This window comes from Ambystoma mexicanum, chromosome 7p (genome assembly GCF_040938575.1).
Source record: "Ambystoma mexicanum isolate Mex_15411 chromosome 7p, UKY_AmexF1_1, whole genome shotgun sequence".
Classification (NCBI taxonomy): domain Eukaryota; kingdom Metazoa; phylum Chordata; class Amphibia; order Caudata; family Ambystomatidae; genus Ambystoma; species Ambystoma mexicanum.
Genome location: NC_090939.1, coordinates 198,408,632 through 198,426,300, shown reverse-complemented (window position 1 = coordinate 198,426,300; position 17,669 = coordinate 198,408,632). Strand labels below are relative to the sequence as shown.

Here is a 17,669-nt window from a genome sequence, read left to right as displayed (position 1 = left end):
AAGTATGGCGGTAAGGCAACAACAGCACCAGTATTGCTACCAGGACCATTGCTACCGTACTGCCATACTACGAGATGTGCTTGTGGGTCTCGCTCTGGCCGCCAGGTACGACCTGGCGGGCAGTGCGGCGCCCGTGAGCACAACTTGTGGATGCACCGGCACTGTTGTCAACGGTGCCGGTGAATCCGAGCTCCACATTCCCATTCAGCACTATGGTGCTGAATGGGGATGGAGAGTCCCTTATTGCCGGCACCCGCGAATGGGCAATTACTGGGTCCGCCGAACTCGGCATGACCCAGTAATTGCCCATTCGCGGCTGCCAAAAAATCATGGGTTCGGCGGCAGCCGTGTCTTTGTTACAGGCACGGCTACCGCCAAACCCGTAATGAGACCCTTTGAACTGTCTGCATCGACTACTCCACGCAAGTCATCAGTACAATTTCTTCATCCCATGCACAGGCAGATTCCTGCATGAACATTCTGCAAGTGATTGTTTCAGAACATTTCTTTAGAGACTCCTATAAACATTTAATTACAATGATAAATTCCCTTTTGTATTGATGTTGCCAAATGCATCCTGCCAAAAAGGTCACACATGGGAAATCCATGGCTTGTTTTACACGAAGGAGGGCACCTTAAAAGGGTACCTCAATCTTTGCAAGCCCTCACAAGTGCCAAGACATCAAATAGAATTGATGATCGCTGATAGATAGGTCAGAGAAAAGCCCTTGTCAGTGTGTAGGCATGCAGATTCATGCTACTAAGTTCTGTGGCTAGCCCTAAAACCTTCTCCAAATGTCTTCCCAAGAGAGGATGATGGCAGTTGGTTGACAGTTCACCAAAAGCTTAAGACCTACACCCTGCATCATTGAAATCTGTTTCCTAGAGACCCTGCTACCATTCCTTTAAAATGTTGTCCAATGTGGCAATGTTCAGTGCCTTTGTCTTGTATGTCCCTGTAATGATTGATGAGGAACATGGATTCTATTTAATGGTCATCCAATTTATCTCCTGAGACTAATAAGGTCAGTAGATGAAACTACCATATGGATCTTCTGGACAAAAGATGCTGCAGGCTGATGGTGGAACAGTTGGTTTGTTACCAAATTTGTTATTAATATCCCTAGATTGCTTTTCAGGAGGTAAATTCTTCATGGCAGTTGAAGGCAAGTCCCTGTCAATGCTCACTCCAGAGTAAATACAACCCTCTAGGCAAATAGGCCAAGAGATAGCTTGCAAGGATAACCAGGTTTAATTGTACAGAATACAAAATATCAGCAAAGGACTCTGCTGCTCGAGAATGTTCTGACTCCAGAAGTCATGACAGTGCTTTATAAGGGATCAAATCCGCACAGATGACATCACGTATAGGGTCTAGACTAGCACATTTAATTGGCTGGGCAGCGTACATAATTCTGTGCCATATGGGATGCCAGGCTACAATTGGTTGGTTCTGCCGCCGTCGGTCAGGCTCCACGTTGGTCAGCTGTGCTCATATTGTTGTCTGGTGAAGGTCAGGTCGCTCATGAAATACAATGTTACATCTAAACTAGCACACTAAGCCTACTACTACATCACTGTGGCATGCACCTGGGCGGCTCGGGGATTGATGCCAGGGGGAAGGGAGGATGAAATACAGTCACACAGACCCACACATTCTGGGCTTCGTTGATACCGCTCCTCTCGTAACCAAGGTCTCCACCCTGGTTTTGATCTATAATTTATCGCTTCCTGTACCTTGTGTTACAAAGGATGTATTTTATGCTGAGGGGTGAAAAAGTAGCGCATGATTAGATCTTTTATTATTGCTTGGTTTATGCTAGGACAGGGGAGTCACTCACTTATCCTGGAATGCAGGGGTGTGGGGCTCGGGTCAGTGGTGTGGGGCTGGCTTTGGGCTGGCTGGGTGGGGGTTAGAGGCCTGCTGGCAGCTTTGTGGTGAAGAATGGCACTTTTCCGGAGCCTGGTGTTGTATCACGCTCTCACAGGGCGCACTCCTCTGAAAGATACTAAATATTTGCAACAGTGAAGGGACATGGGGAAAGTGTACTTCTGTGAGAACTGGCGGTGCAGATTAATTCTGCCTTAATGATATTGGGCCTAGTGAAATCTTTCCATGGAGCTCGGCTGGTGCAGCGTGGTCAAGCAAGCCTGTGCTTTTGTCATAACTACAAAAATGGTGTTTCTTTCTATGTGTCTCCCAATGCCATGCATCTGCTATTCGCACTATATTACTTTCACACCAAGTTTCATAGTGCGGTTCTTTCCCCTCTTATACATTACACTATAGGGGACCCCCTCACATGAAAACGCTTAGGGGGATTGGATATACCCTTTTCCATCCCAACATGGTCCAGTCAGTAAAGACATGAAACTCTGCCATTTTATGAGTCTAAACGGCCGAGTTGATCATCATAATATTTCTTCACTGTAAAGACTCTGCTTTGCAAACCTAGTGAGCATCCTGTCCTTTATCCACTTGTGAAGTGCACAAGCATTACTCCTGCCCTAATTCCTGCTTCAGGCTTTGGAGATCTCTGGAAATCTAGGTGGCACTTGCCATTTCCTTAGCATGATAATGCAATTTCTGTGCCTCAGGTGTGTTCACTTTACATTTGACACTTAATGACATCTTGCGGGCAGAGTCTGTGCCACAACACATGCTTTCTGGTAGCATTATAAATTAGGTTCTTCTTCCAAAGGATACGCTTACTTTGGCAAACGGATGCACGTAAAATATCTGCTTAGATGTTTTGCTGCCTTATCCTGCATTTCTCCGTTCTCTTTCTTTTTCTGCTTGATAATCTACCGCATTGTTGGGCAAAAGAATAGACCTGAGATCTTGGAATATATGTCCTGTGAGTAAATATCAACATTGCATAATTCTCTACTGTAAATCTCAAATCTCCTCTGCTGGTGGCCGACTACATCACCATAATGCTTTTTAGCAGAATGTTGATATTAGTGAGGAGGTCTCCCTGAAAGTGAGTAATCGGATTCCCCCTTCGTCACAAATCAACTGTTTGAGAAACCATGATTCTGTGTGCAGCCATTAGGGCCCTTGTCCAACCTTAGACATAGAGGCAGTGGACAAACCCTGAATTGACTACTTGAGAGTGGAAAGCTTAATTGAATGAGATAATTTAAGAGTTTTATTTAAAGACGGGCAACTGGGTATGTTTCTTAGATGGGGTCAATGGGAAAGTAGGTGTTCGAAGGGACTTGATCCCTGTATCGCACGGTTTCATCTCCATGTTGCTTCGTTCTGAAAATAGCTGGGAAGTTTGGCAGTTGCAGATCAAAGGTTTTTGCCTGGGTGTAGCATTGGGATGGCTTCCACATGTATTCTTGGTATTTCCCGAGGAGGGCTTCATAGACTCTGAATTTGACCCTTTAGTCTGTTAGGAGCCAATGGAGTTTTCTTCAGGGCCTCTGGGATGTGACCCTGCTGACTGATTCTTGATTTGCTGTAGATTCTGAATCATGTTGGTTCTGCAGTGTTTACTTCAGGGCCTTTATGATGTGATTCGGCTGGCTCATTCTTCATTTGCTAGCTCCTCCCAGTGATTTGGCTGTAGTAACTAGAATAGTCACCTTGAAATCTACAGTTGTAAGTTACTGTTCATCGTTTATGCTGACCTGGTTCACGTAGGAATCATAAAGGAGTAATAACATGATCAATCCTGAAACCGCCTGAATGACAGTGTTTCACATTGTATTCTACACTAATGTCTCCTCCTTTCATTCTCTCATCCTAACTGCCTCCTAACACAACCCACATCCTCTTATTAACTATTCACTTCTAACCAATTTTATCAGTGGCTTAGCCTCATTTCATAAGCACTATGCTGTCTTTTTTTTGTATAACAAATTGTTTTAATTTATCTTTAAAGGAAGAGGAGGAGGAGGAGGAGGAGCAGGAAGAAGAGAATGTAACTGAGGTGGGATGTGCAGATATGGATTTTCAAGGCTTCTCTTCTCTTTAATTTGCTCTGTTTTACAAAGTGTTTGGTGCCCCTCTCTTCATTTTCAATATAAGTACAACATTTTGCTGCATTTAAAAAGTGAAGGCATAAGCTGGATATCTGTGTTAGTTGAGTAGCTATTTTTGCTTTATTCTGATACAGTCTCAAAGAGTTCTTACCTGTTGAGGGTTACAAGAAAGACAGTGTGGAGTGCTGAGAGATTCCATGAATATTTGTTTCTAGTGTAAAATTATTCAGAATATTGCCTGCAAATGGTTGTTTTCTTAATTATGTTTAGATTCACTCCATTCAGTTCTCCAAGGGCACATGCTACATATCAGTATTGTTTTTTGTGTTTTTGTTTTTATTATTGGGTTTTCAAGTATACATAATAGAAATCAAAATAAATACAACCAATTCCCCTCCCCTTCTTCCCAAAACCCCTATCCTCTCCCTCGCCCCACATCCCTTGCCCTCCCACCCACCCATGTACACAGAATAGCAAGATTATCACTAAGTTCAAAGTATATTAAATATTCGTAAATTCTGCGTGCAGTGTTGTTCCATAAAGTCCCTATGAAGGAAGTTCAAAATCGATGCTCATTGTGTTGAAAATATAGCCTGCTCCCCTTGAATGGTATAGGTGACCCACTCCAAAGATACAACATTCCATAGTTTATGATACCAGTGTTTTATGTGTGGTGGGTCCATAGATTTCCATTTCTGAGATATTACCAACAGAGCTGCCAGTTGAAGAATATAAAATGCCTTTCTCTTATATTTCGGCCACAGTTCGTTATCTTGTTGTGCCAGATCCACAAGACTTTCCCCAAGAGGTCTCCCCGTCTTGAAAGTAAACATTACCCTCATATTTTCCTGCATTTCCTATCAGAATTGAGACAGTTTAGGACATGACCACCATACATGTAACCAATTTGCTCTTCCCTCACAAACCCGACAACTGGAGTCCGGAACTGATGTAGCAATTTTATGTAACCGTTCAGGGGTATAGTGCCATTGATACATTCATTAAAACCAAATGTCCCTGATCTTGTCTGGATCTTGTCATTCTCTGTCTATCTACCCATAAACGGGACCATGATTCCTCTGTAGGCATCAACCCCATGGTCTTTGCCCGTGCCAGTTGAAATGTAGGAACACTTGGTGGAGGCTCATCATTTAAGAGCTTATATAATCTGGAAATGAAATGTTTATCCCCGAGCTGGAAGTCACAAATTGCTCAAATGGTGTGAGTGATCTTAAAGCCGCTGACATGTTGGGTGGGGCCATCAACCAATGGCGGACTTGAAAGTACTGGAAGCGGTGACTCTCCTAGAGGGCCAACTCCTCTTTACATAAAGCAAAGGACTTAATCTCCTGCCCCAGAAACATGTCACAAAACCTTATACATCCCTCCCTTTTCCATTTAGGGAAGGAGCTAGCAGATACTCCTGTGGTGAAGTGGGGGTTTGAGAACAAAGGGGTTAAGGGAGAGGAAAATGAAGTAAAGCAATGTTGGCGGATAGCCTGGTCCCATGTATCCTCCACCAAGCCCGTAATCACACTGTGATGTATATTCCGAGGTCTGTCTGATCTAGGTAGCCATCATTTCTCTCCCATTCTAGAACCCACTATAGCCCTTTCCATGTTTCCACCTTTTATTTGTGTCTTCTCTGAACCAATCCTTTATAACTCACAGCTGTGCTGCTCGATAATAGTCTCTAAAGCTAGGCAGGCCTACTCCTCCTCTGTTTGGGGGAAGCATTAGTGTTTTCAATGCATGCGGGGGGTTTATTTTTCCATATAAACTTCGATATTATTTTTTGCAGCGTACGGTAAAAGGAAGCTGGGATTCTAATCGGGGGAGGGCCTGAAACAAGTACAACACCTTAGGTAGGATCACCATTTTAATTGAGTTAATCCGTCTGAGCCAAGAAACCATTAAGGGGCTCCAGGACTGGACAAACTTTTGAATTTCGACTAATAGGGGGCAGAAATTGGCAGAATATAGTTTTCCAAGTGAACTTGTAATGTCTACTCCCAAAACCCCAGAATGCCCTTTGACTTCCAATAAAGCTGTGTCTCTTCCATTGCTTTAGATAATTTGCCATGTTTAAGCGCCAAATTCAAAATGTCAGACTTTGTGATGTTGATTTTAAGACCGGCCACTCTACCAAACCTTTCCAGTTGGGCAAGTTCTGCAGGTAATGAGATACCCTGGTTAGTGATCGTGAGGAGCGTATCATCTGCATATGCCATCAACTTATGAATGTCTCCCCCAAAGGATATGCCTTCTATTTGTTCTGATTGTAGAAGCCGTGATAGTAATGGTTCTAAATGTAATGCATAAAGAAGAGGAGACACAGGGCAGCCCTGTTTCGTACCTTTACAAAGAGAGGCCTAAGGGGATAGTTGACTATTAATGAGCAGGTGGCAGCTGGATGCACTTAATTAAAAATATTTGGGACCAAAACCCATAGCTCGTAAGTGATCAAATAAGAAGTACCACTCCACGTGTTCAAATGCTTTTTCGGAATCTAATGATACCAACACTGCTGTGTCCTCCATTTCAGCCACTTTTTCAATTAGATCACAGATTCGCTGTATGTTGTCATGGGTGTGTCCTTAAAAGTATTGAATAAGTAGGTCAAGTACGGGACAAGAAAAGACAAAAATGTTTTATAAAACGCAGCCGTAAAGCCGTCAGGGCCTGGAGCTTTGCCAGGGGGGAGATTTAGTATCACCTTCCTCACCTCATCCTCTGTAATTTCCCGTTTTATAATCACCCGAGACTCCTCACTGATTCTGCGTAAATTAACTTTCCCTAGCAGATCTTCCTGAGCTCGAGGGGTGGGATGCTGTGATGTATAAAGTGCCTCATAGTAGGTTGCGAGGAGTTCCTGGATGTCCTCAGTTTACGTTACCCTTTCTCCCGCCTCTGACCTAAGGGGCGCTATAATTTACTTCGCTGTCTCCCCTCGTAAGAGTCTGGCCAATAAGGCGTATAATTTGTTCGCCTTGGCATAGTATCTTTGTCTAACGGAGAGTAAGACCCCTCAGCTTTTTTCATTCGGAGGATTCGGAGCTGCCCCTCAGCTCGCCTATACTCTCTCAGAGATGCTCTAGAAGATACTGCTTCTGCCCTTAATCGAGCGGCCTCAACTTCACCCTCCAGTTGTCTCTCAATCCCCCCCAATTGTCTATCTCGATTAGCCTTTGCTGCTATAAGTTCGCCTCTGATGGTGGCTTTAAACGCATCCCATCTTACCCCCTCAGATGTATCCCCTCGTCCATTTTCTTCAATACATTTTTTCATTTTACCCTCCAATTCCTCCCCAAGTACTGGATCTCTCATAAGGGCTGCAGGGTAGGTCCAAGTCCAAATCCCCCTCCTCCTCTCCCCAAGTTCTAAGCGCATAGTAAGAATGTTATGGTCTGCTATGCCCAGGGGACCCACTTCTACCTTGTTGACCCGCCCCAGGAGGGATGCGGAAACCCAGATGTAATCTATCCTAGATCGGGTCCCATACACCCCTGAGAAAAACGTATAACCCGCCTCATCCCCTCGAGTCTCCTGTCACACGTCCCTCAGGCCCAACTCCGCCATTCTCTCTCGCAAAGCGGCCGAGACCGCCGTCACCTTGCTTGTTCCCCTCTGCCCTGACCTATCACGAGCACTGTTAGGCAGAATCCAGGGCAGTTCCCTTAGGGAGCACTACCCCAGATTAGGACTACAGGTGAGAGCAATAAATCCCCTTTGGTATCCGTCTGTACCACAAAGATTTAGTTGGTAGCTGTGGCTGAGCAGTCAGACTTATCTCAAGAGGGAGATGAGCAGTATTCAGGGTCTACACAATAGGTAATACAGTACTATGGAGCAAGGAAACACTGACCAAAGTTTTGTATTAAAAAGAGAATATATATTTATTTTATACACTTCTAAGTCAACACATAGATCATAGTTAATATAGTAAGTTAAGTTTTGTCAAAAGAAAGGCATATACAACTCCCTATTCAATTGTAGACAAGTTTGCGGTATAGTGAAAACTGAGCAAAATGGCACAGTGAAAACCCCCTAGCAACACTTCCCTGAAGTTTTGTGAAAAAGTAATGCACAGTAACACTTTAACCAAAAGACAAGTGAATGAAAACTGAGCAAAATGGCACTCCACAAGTTAAAACAGTAGGAAGGAAGAGGGGTTTAGAAGATTTAGGTGCATCAACACATTTCTCATTGAAAACTAATCTAGTGAGAGCAGATCTAACAAATCAGCCGGAGTCTATAGGCCTGAGCCAAAATCAGTAGTACAGGACCAAGAGCTTAGGAGCAAAAATGTTCTTGTAGCTGCAGTCAAGTCTTTAGTAGAAAACCTTTCAAGAGGTAGGTGCAAGGCGTTAAGAGAGAGGGTGGCCGACCCCACAAGTAGTTAAAGGATTTAAACTCCTTTAGGGCTACCACGGAGAAAGGGTGGCCTGGCGGAACAATGTACCTTAAACGTGGGGAAGTGGCTCCTGGTGACGGTTGTTCCTGGTAGTTCCTGCAGGTCGAGGGGTCCAACAGAGGAAGAGAGGCCCTCGTCGTGGAGGAAGGTTCGAGTCACTGCACTACCCAGGTATGAAACACGGCGCAGTGCTGCCAAGCAAAGTTTAAAAGGTACGCACCTTTTAATCGCGGTCCAGGTCGATAGCTGCCTGGCTATCCGGTCTTGAAGTGCGGGGCACTGTCGAGTCGACCAAGGCGGGTCCGAGGGTGCGATAGGTGAACTGGTTGACCCCACCAGCTCAAGGGAAGGAGGCTCCTTCGCTGAAGATCTCCTCTCGTCGTTTGGAAGAAAAGTGGTGAGACAATCCGGCAGGGCTTCACCGGTGCTGAAGACGTCTCTGGCTTCTCTTCCCTTCGGTTCCGTAGTTCCAGTGGCGACGTCTTGCTCTTCCAGTCCTCATGACCCTGCTTTTATGCAGAAAGAGACCCATTCATACAGCCTAGCTGTCACTCACACAGTGGAGTGGTCTTCTTGGCGGAGACCCTCCAGCCTATCAGGTTAGACTGCGACCTGAGTTGCGGTGGCAACTCTGTTCGGGGGTTCTACTCCCCCTCCCAAACAGACCCACCTCAGACTCAGTGGCGCCAAAAAGAGGGCTTCTTGGCTGATGCCCGCTAAAAGGACGAACAAAGGATCCCCGACCTGGGTTAGGAAAATGAAGTAAGACTCGAGAAAGAAGTTTTATCAAAGTTCTGGCAAATAAAACCTACCGGAGTAAAGTTAATAATAAAATAAACCGGCGGTACGTTAGAGGCTGTCAGTAAAAGTGGTAGCCTCGAACAATGGGAAAATCCCATAGAGAAATATTCGCGGTCGAATATAAAAGGTAGTAACCACTGCCACCAGCCAGAAACCTTGCAGAGGGGGACTTTAAGGTACCCTCTCGAAAATGAACATAGAGAAAAAACTATTAACTCCTTCCAGTACTTCCAGATTATGATGGGGTGTACTGGTTAAGTTCATAACTATCGACTAGTAAAGTCAATGGGGACTTTACATGCCCTGGGTGACAGTAGTCAGTCCCAGGGTATGGAGTCTATGTTTGGGGGTCACTACAACACTCCTGTGTCACGGCACGGAGGGTGCTGTGGGACACATGTGCATAAAGATGGTTCCTATGGGTGAGAGAAAAGATCACATAGGCATTAAACACAAAAATAGCCTAGAACACAGATAGCAAAAATGCCTCAGAGTGGGAAAAATAGTCTCACTCTTAGCAGGTAAAAAGAAATAAACCCTTCAAATCCAGCAAAGCTGCTGGGGGACTCTAGAGGTTAGGGAAATTAGCCATAAAATGAGAATTCTCCCTAACAAGCCCTGTCCCAAGCTAAATTAAAATCTCCCATAATCACCACACGGCCCTTTGCCATGTCACTTAAAATTTCAAGTAACTGCTTCAAAAACTTTTCCTGCCCTGTATTTGGGGCGTATATAACCGCGATTGTGTAGACCGTCCCCAGACATGACCCACGCACTATGAGGTATCTACCCCCCTTGTCCCGGACTATGCACTCCTCCCTGAACTTTGCAGCGTTTTTAAAAGCTAAGGCCACCCCTGCCGTTTTCGTAGCCGTCGAGTCATGGAAAATTTGGTCGAAACCCCTAATTCTCAACCTCTTTTGGTCCTTATGTAGCAAATGCGTTTCCTCTAGACCCAGTATGTCCGGCCCCTCCTCCTTCGTGAACCTCTCCAGCTTTTTTCTACTCAGGGGAGAGTTAATCACCCGCACATTATAGGTCATCCACTTGAACTGTCTAGATCCCTACCTTTCTAGGGTCGCTTCGAAGTGAGCCTTTCCCCCTTTGACCTCCTGTTTCCTGTATCCCCCGCCCGACAGAAGTCCTCCTGCCGTGCCTCCTCCAAACCATAAAGACGCTCTTCTTGTGCTCTGGAGTTCCTCGCCCGTGCTCCCTCCTCATTCCCCAACTCCCTCCTTTGCCCAACTGGGGAGAACCCTCCCCTGCTCGCATACAATACACACTTCCCTTACCGCCTCCAAGATGTTTATCTCCTTACCCTTGCAATAGCCGCAAAGCCCATCACCCCTTTTAGACCAAGCATTACCTTCAGAGAGACGACCCGCTTGCAGTGCCCCCTCCATCCTGTTGATCTCCTCTCTCCGACCCTTCAGGGGATCCCACTAGGGTTGGTTTCCTACTTTTTTCCCTCCCACTGTAGAGCATACCCATGCCCTAGATTTGTGTGCATGAGTGGCCCCCCGGGCATCTCCGACCTCCTCTCTGTCTCTTCCTGATCCAGCTCCAAATGCAGCAGGTATGCTCCTTCCTGCAGCGATGTTATCCTTTTTTGACCGCCCTGCCAGTCAAAAAGGAGGCCGAAGGGGAAAGTCCATTTGTACTTGATCCCCTGCACTTTTAGAAAGTTCAGGATGGGGTTCATTTGCCGTCTCTTCAGTAAAATGCTACTGGCCAAGTCCTGATATAGCTCTATTGTATGGCTGTCATGGTTTAGGGGTTCCATCCGCCTGGCAGCTCTCAAAACTGCTTCCTTTTGTGCATATCTGGCGAATGCCGCTAATACATCCCTTGGTCTGGCCTTTGCTCCACTGTTGAAACGACCCACCCTGTGAACTCTATCTAACTCCACAGGCTCTGGGGAAGATTCATTCAGCAGCTTTGCAAATATGTCCTGCAATGTCCCCTTTAAATCCTTGTCTTGGACTGCCTCTGGCAGCAATTTCACCCGGATGTTGACCCTCCTCGGCCTATTTTCCAAGTCCTCCATCCTCAACTCCAGATTTCTTGTTGCAGTATCGAGTCTTTCAATCGCTTTGCTATTCTCCGTGACCTCTTAGCCCACCTCTTGCAGGCCCCTTTCTTAAATGTCTGTTCTTTCCCCTCGTTGGCCTACTTCTTGCCTCATTTCATCCACCGCTTGATTAATGTCCGATCTAAGCAGCTGTATTTGATCTTTAAAGGTTTTGACCAGGTTATTTTGAAGTGTTAAGATCTCACCGTGGAGATCCTGCCGTGACATCGGGGCCTGCATGGCATCCCCCCCGAGGCGGCCCGCGTTTCTGTTCTTCTCCTGGAGATCTGGTCGCTGGTCACATTCCTCTCTTTGCTGCCATAAGGTTGGGAGCGTGCTTAGAGTCTCTGCCTGTGAAGGACCGCCCTTGTGCTCTCTGTTTGTGTTCTTTGAGGACATTGTCGGCTGTGGACCGGGAGATCAATAAGAACAAGATGGTTTGTGTCACAGCACCTCCCGTGCCACCACCTTCTCCCCTGGGTCTCTCACCCCGGCGTCCTCCACTCCAACAGCCGTCCAATGCACTCTCTATGAGGAGGGGAGCGGGGGCTGCTCCCAGCCGCTCCCTAGACCCACCTCCCCATCTCTTCTCCACGTCTAGGTCACTCTTTGCTGGGAGGAGCCGGGCGCCGGTATCACACACTCCCGTAATCCGATTCACTTCATGCAGAGTCCCCTGTTGTCACTTTGCCCAGTTGCTGCCCCAATGAAAGTTCAAAACTAGTTTGTGCCGTATGGCTAAGGGAGTGCCAGCCTGTATTGGTTATGATATCAGGCACTATTGAACATACAGCCAGGAACTGTGTACACTATTGCCAGTCACTACTCCGCCCAAGCTTTTCGTAACTTCAAAGTTGGCGAGGTGAAGACAGTAAGAGGGTGGGATTATATGTGTTGCCGGCTCTAATATATAAAATGAACCAAGCTGGCGCCCATCCCAATTCCCCACTCTCCTACGTCCTAACTTCAAACAGGGTACCGCTTCACCACAGCACTGCCCCACGTAGCGGGGTCCCTGGCTTGCAGGAATGCTGCTGAATCTCGTGACTGCCGCCGATCTCACGCGCTCGCCTCTTGATCACGTGCCTGCAGCAGCACCCAGGCGCGCTCCTGGTCTTCTCGTCCGGGTTGCGGGGGGGGTGGTCCTCCTCCCCAGACCTGCCCGTCCCCCGAACAGGCCTAGTTCCCCCCACGGGCGCCGCTGCTGCCCAGGGGGTCTTTCTGTTTGGGGGGGGGCCTCCTCCAACGAACACAGCCCAAGCACTACTGCGGTTCCTGGAGGCGCGGTGGACACTCAGGCACCGCCGGACAACTGAGCCCCTCCAGAGCGACCGGGTATCCTCACCAACGCTACTCAGCAGGGAGCTCCTCCGATCGCCCACCTCCTCGGGTTCTGAAGTTGTGGTCCGACCCGTTCCCGTTGGTCCGCCTTCTCAAGGGCCGGGTCCTCCCACTGTGCGCTGTCAGAGAGCCGCTGGCGGCCCGAGGCTCCCCCCGCCTGTACAGGCCCCTTCTGCCACTGCGTTCCGCCCGGACGTTTCCCTGGTTCTGGCGCGGGCTGCAGTCTTGCTGGATGTCTACTGGCTATCTTCTCTTCTGGACGGCAGAGCCCAGCTCAAGCGGGTGAACCAGCGGGGTGGTGGGGAACGCTTGTCTCCGCTTGAAGGCTCCGGAGTGCCGTCGACACGTCTATCTCGTGTCGGCGGCCATCTTGGAATCCTATTTTGTGTTTTAATTGTCTAGCTAACATTCTGACTGCTTTGTTTGCCTTAACATATAATCTCTGCTTTAAATACAATAGGCTTTTTTTCTGCATGTTTAGTTCGTATTAAGTCCAGTTTACCCTTAGCATTCTGATATTGCCTTTGAAGATTCAGGGATGAGTCTAGTTCCATTTGTTTTAGGGTATCCTTTACTTCAGCCTCAAGGTCTATTTCTATTTTCTATGTCTAAGCTTCCGCCTATGTGCCTGTATTGTGACAGGTTCCCCCCAAAGGGTCGGTTTAAACGCATCTCACACCACATAAGCTTGCTTTCCCATCCAGATTGGAATTAAATGATTCTTTAATTTTCCCATCTACTTCATTGCAGGAAACCGGGTTTGGGGAAGTTAAGGTCAATGGTCAGAGGGGCATGATCTGAGATGATAATTTTGTGAGTTTCAATTTATGTCACTCTTCCTGTCAACCTGGTCGAAGCCCAAAAATAATCTATCCTGGAAAAGGATTTGTGAAAGTGGGAATAGTATGTATATGGCCTTTTGTCTCCTTTCAGGGTAGGCCAAATGTCTAAGTGTCAACTGATCTAATTTCTGTATAAGGGCTAATGAAGGTAGGGCACGAGTGTATGTGGTGTTAGAACTTCTATCTCATAGAGGGTCCCATGCAATATTCAGATCCTCCATCAAAATCATTTCGCCCTGACCAAACTGTTTCAAATTGGTTAATGTTGTCTTCAAAAAGCCCTCTTGCCCTGTATTTGCGGCATAAAGTGAAGCCAAGGTTAAGGTCATTGACCCCATCTGCACTAGGATATAGAGAAAGTGGCCCTCTTTGTCAGCCTGCACCTTCATAATGGAAAACTGCATATTCGTCTTGAAAGCGATAAGTAGTCCGGCTATCTTCCCCTTTGTTTTAGCCTGCTTAATTATCGGGTATTGCTTTAGTTTCAACTTGTGTCGATCCTGATATTTAATATGTGTTTCCCGTAGAGCTATAAGATCGGGCTGGTGTGTGTTAAGTAACCGTTCCAATTTCCTCCTCTTTATGGGGATATTAAGTCCCCTTATATTAAGTGTCTGACAGCAGAAGGTAAATGTAATTTACAGAACCACTACTTTGAATATGCAGCTCTGAAAACCACTTTCGAACCCTTTGTCTTCAATCCTGTGTACAACCTCTTCCCCCCACAACTTTCTCACTCAACCCCCTACCTATACCCGCCTCCTCCCCTCCTCAACAATTTCCAACAACTTTCCCTTCTCCCTGGTGTAGACAATCCTTGCTACTCTCTCTTTTGACTCCGTCCACAGAGATGGCCTACCACTTAAACCAGAGATAAGTGCAGGGTATCCTAAAACCCTAGTTTTTGTCTATAGTAAGTTCCAAGATGAGCTTCTGCTGTGCCCCAGCTTTACACCATGTCATTCTTATTCTGCGGAAAAGTACCTTATTTCACCATGACCCCGCTACCCAGGTAAGATCTTGATCTTTCAGGATTCCAGAGGGCTTCTCCGCTGGTAGAGGGCCTTTTTGATTGCTTGGCCGGGTCCATTGTACAGTTGTCCATTCCCAGTGTCCCGGTCCCCGGGGAATGTAAGGTTGCATCCCAGTACTAGGGCCCAGTTGGTCCTCCTGGTCTATCCGCAAAATTCAAGCTCCCTCCTCCGTTGTTGGAACACAATGCTGTTTACCCTCCCAAGTAAATAATGGCAAAGTCCATCTGTATGGTATCTTCTGGGTATGTAGATATTGCAGGATCTTATGCATATCTCTTCTTTTTTGTAGCGTCCTTCGGGGAGAGATCCTGATTGAATTTAATTCCCATTAAGTGTAATCTGTATCGCTTTCCTGGCTTCTGAAAGAATTTGATCCTTCTGCGGGTAACTTGCCATTGCCACCAAAGTGTCTCTGGGGCAGGCGCCCTTATCCTGACGCTTTGGGACGACTCTATGAATCCTGTCTATGGAAATTGTTACCTCCGCATCCGTATTTAGTAGATCTTTAAAGACTCCTGTAACTGCATCTATTAAGGCTAAGTCGATCACTGATTCCGGAATGTTCCATAAATGAATATTGGACCTCCTCGACCTATTCTCCAGATCCTCACATTGCTGCTCCACATTATATGTTGTCCTTGCCAACTGTTCAAGAAGCACCTCCGATTTTGTAGATTCCTGGGCCAAATCTTGTAGTGCCTGTTCATTAGTATCTGTTCTTTCCCCAAGAGAGGCAATATCTTTTCCTATGTCTGATAGGACGGATTTAAATTCTGTAGTAAAATTGTCAAATTGTAGTTGCAAAGAAGCAGCGAGTTTTTCCTGAAAAACTTGAAAACACTGCTCAACATCCTCTTTTGAGACCGCCATCTTAGTAACTGCACTGCCCTGCTGCACCTTGACCAGCTCTCTCATATGATCAAGATCCTTTTGTTCCCCACCGGACCTAAGCCAGCAGCTTCTTATTGGGTTCTCTTTAGTAGTAGGTGGCAGTGTGGAAGTGCGTTCTTTTCTTTTCCCCCTGGGTCCTGACATTGACCAAGTGCTCCCCTGGGTTTTCCCTGCTGCTGGTAATGGGTAAGTAGTCCCCTTTATTTTCGAATTCACTCTGATCTTTTACCTTTCTGGGAAATGTCCAGAATGAGTGATATTACATTACGATTTTCCCTAATATCCAGATGAGATACTTATCCCTCTCATGCTGCTTGCCCATTTGAAAACCGGGTTTCTCCTCACCTAGGGACTGTTAGAGCAAGTGAGTCTCACGCGTAAGCGTTGAAGGGCTTAGGCAGATGCTGTGCAAGGACTGATCTAATCTTCCATCCCCCTGTGCTCCAAAATGCCTGCATGGTGTTGTTTCTGATGTATTTATAATCTCCCTGTGGGGTACAAGCTCTATTCTTTCTGCAGTCCTCGTATGCTATCTTTCCCAGGGACTCTGCCTTATCCCTCTTTGCCAATATAGTGTGTTTCAAGTTCAAGAAGCTGGGAACATGCAACCTCACCAATAATCAGGGTGGAGGGGGTCTGACGGATGTTATGCGGGGCTGAGCCTCTGCTGGGCCTGCTACAGCTTGTCGGTATCCTGGGGGAAGGGGGCTCTGTGCTGCTCCGGATAATGTTTTAGGTGAAGTAAGGATCACTCACCCATTGCATTGCATGCTGTCGGGCCATGCCCAGATCTGATAGCGCCTGCGGGGCTCCCTGGAAGCTCTCCGATATGCCAGGAGGTGTCTTGGGTGGTGTCCTTTGTGTCGCTGCGTCAAAAGTACTCAGATTTCCCCTTACACTACACGGCTTCTCCCTGCAATAACAGAGGTGTGAGGCCGGTCCTTGTGACTCCGCCCGTCTTCTGTGGGTGCTCATTAGGCTCCATTTGTCATTCCTCAGGAGTCCGGCTCCACTGTTCACTTGTTTGCTACTCCCGACTTGCGACGGCTCCACGACGTTACCAATCCGGTGTTGCTGCAAAAATCAGCATCAGTGCGTGTTGCCAATGTGCGCTGGGTGTTGAAACCATATATTGTGCTTTTAAAGTTTATTCCGCAGTTCAAAGCTTTTGATGTGGCACAGAGCTCGATCAGCCGTGTCCTCACTGCTTGACGGCCATCCTGGATCCCCTTACATATCAGTATTATGATGTAAATTTAAAATTGTCCCAAAATCTCTTTAACTTACTAAAATGGTTGCTTGTTTTAAACAATCGTGGGTGTTTTTAAGGAAGACCTTCATTTTCACATCTATGTGGGGGAATACTCCAAGACCTACTTAAATTCGAATGTGTGGTACGATTGATTGACTGAATAGGATATTTGTGCAAGGCTCGTATAACCAACATTGGTCCCAGAGAACTACTAAAAGGTGAATTATTGTAACTGACCATGCTGGTATTAACCACTTCATCTGGGGTCAAGGATTATTTCGCCAAAAGGTCCAAATACCAGTTTTAACATATGTCCTACAGATATCATAATACGTGATATTAGGAAGGCCTTCTCACACCTCAACTTAACCACCAAATGCCTCTACATTATTGGGATACTTCCATAGCTGATTGAAAGATCCTAGCTGCAAACTACACCTGGAGTCCTAGGGCCAGCTGGGTTGTAAGATATTCATTTTTTTCCAAGGAATTCTTATAGTGCATGGCAAAAAACAGTCACTTCTGCAGAGCCTTAGTAGAAATCTGTCCATTGTTTTTTCACCCATTGATGCTTATTGATTAAATAATGTGGAAAATATAGGAAATGTTACAGACATCTGTACTAGTTGGACCAAGCAGCTGCTCTGGCTAGTCCTCTCTTTGCAGGAAACAGGAGACGTCTGAAGAAGGACCATAGGTAAGAATGAACAGCTTTATTAACCTCAGCTTCCAGGGAAAGCATGACTTACAGAATTACCCCCCGTTTTGAATTACCCTCTGTTTTTAACTGTCGCAGCTGAAAAGAGTAATCTCCAATTTAGTTTTCGACAGTTGCTCCCAAGAATGTCATTATTCTGAGCTATCCATGATCTCAAAGTGCTATACGAACCATCCCACCTGACTCAGGAAATCAGCCAAGTGTCACTAGATTATCCACGAGTTTAGAGCTGATGGAGTTGGATGATACAGGTCAAGGGTTGGTGTGAATTTAAGACAATACGCACAAAGACTGAAGATCAAAGACAGCAGA

General features: G+C 46.4%; 1 protein-coding gene across 5 annotated transcripts in view; it reads left to right on the top strand.

Annotated features, from left to right (window-relative positions):
• Positions 1 to 17,669, top strand: part of SH3BGR (SH3 domain binding glutamate rich protein) — a 542,810-nt gene that overhangs the window by 441,040 nt on the left and 84,101 nt on the right. For 3 of the 5 annotated variants that reach the window (XM_069636057.1, XM_069636059.1, XM_069636055.1), the window contains one exon: positions 3,894 to 3,941. The exons of the other annotated variants lie outside the window; for them this stretch is intronic. In XM_069636057.1, the coding sequence (XP_069492158.1) occupies positions 3,894 to 3,941 (48 nt within the window). The remainder of the gene's footprint in view (positions 1 to 3,893; positions 3,942 to 17,669) is intronic. 5 annotated transcript variants of the gene reach the window in all.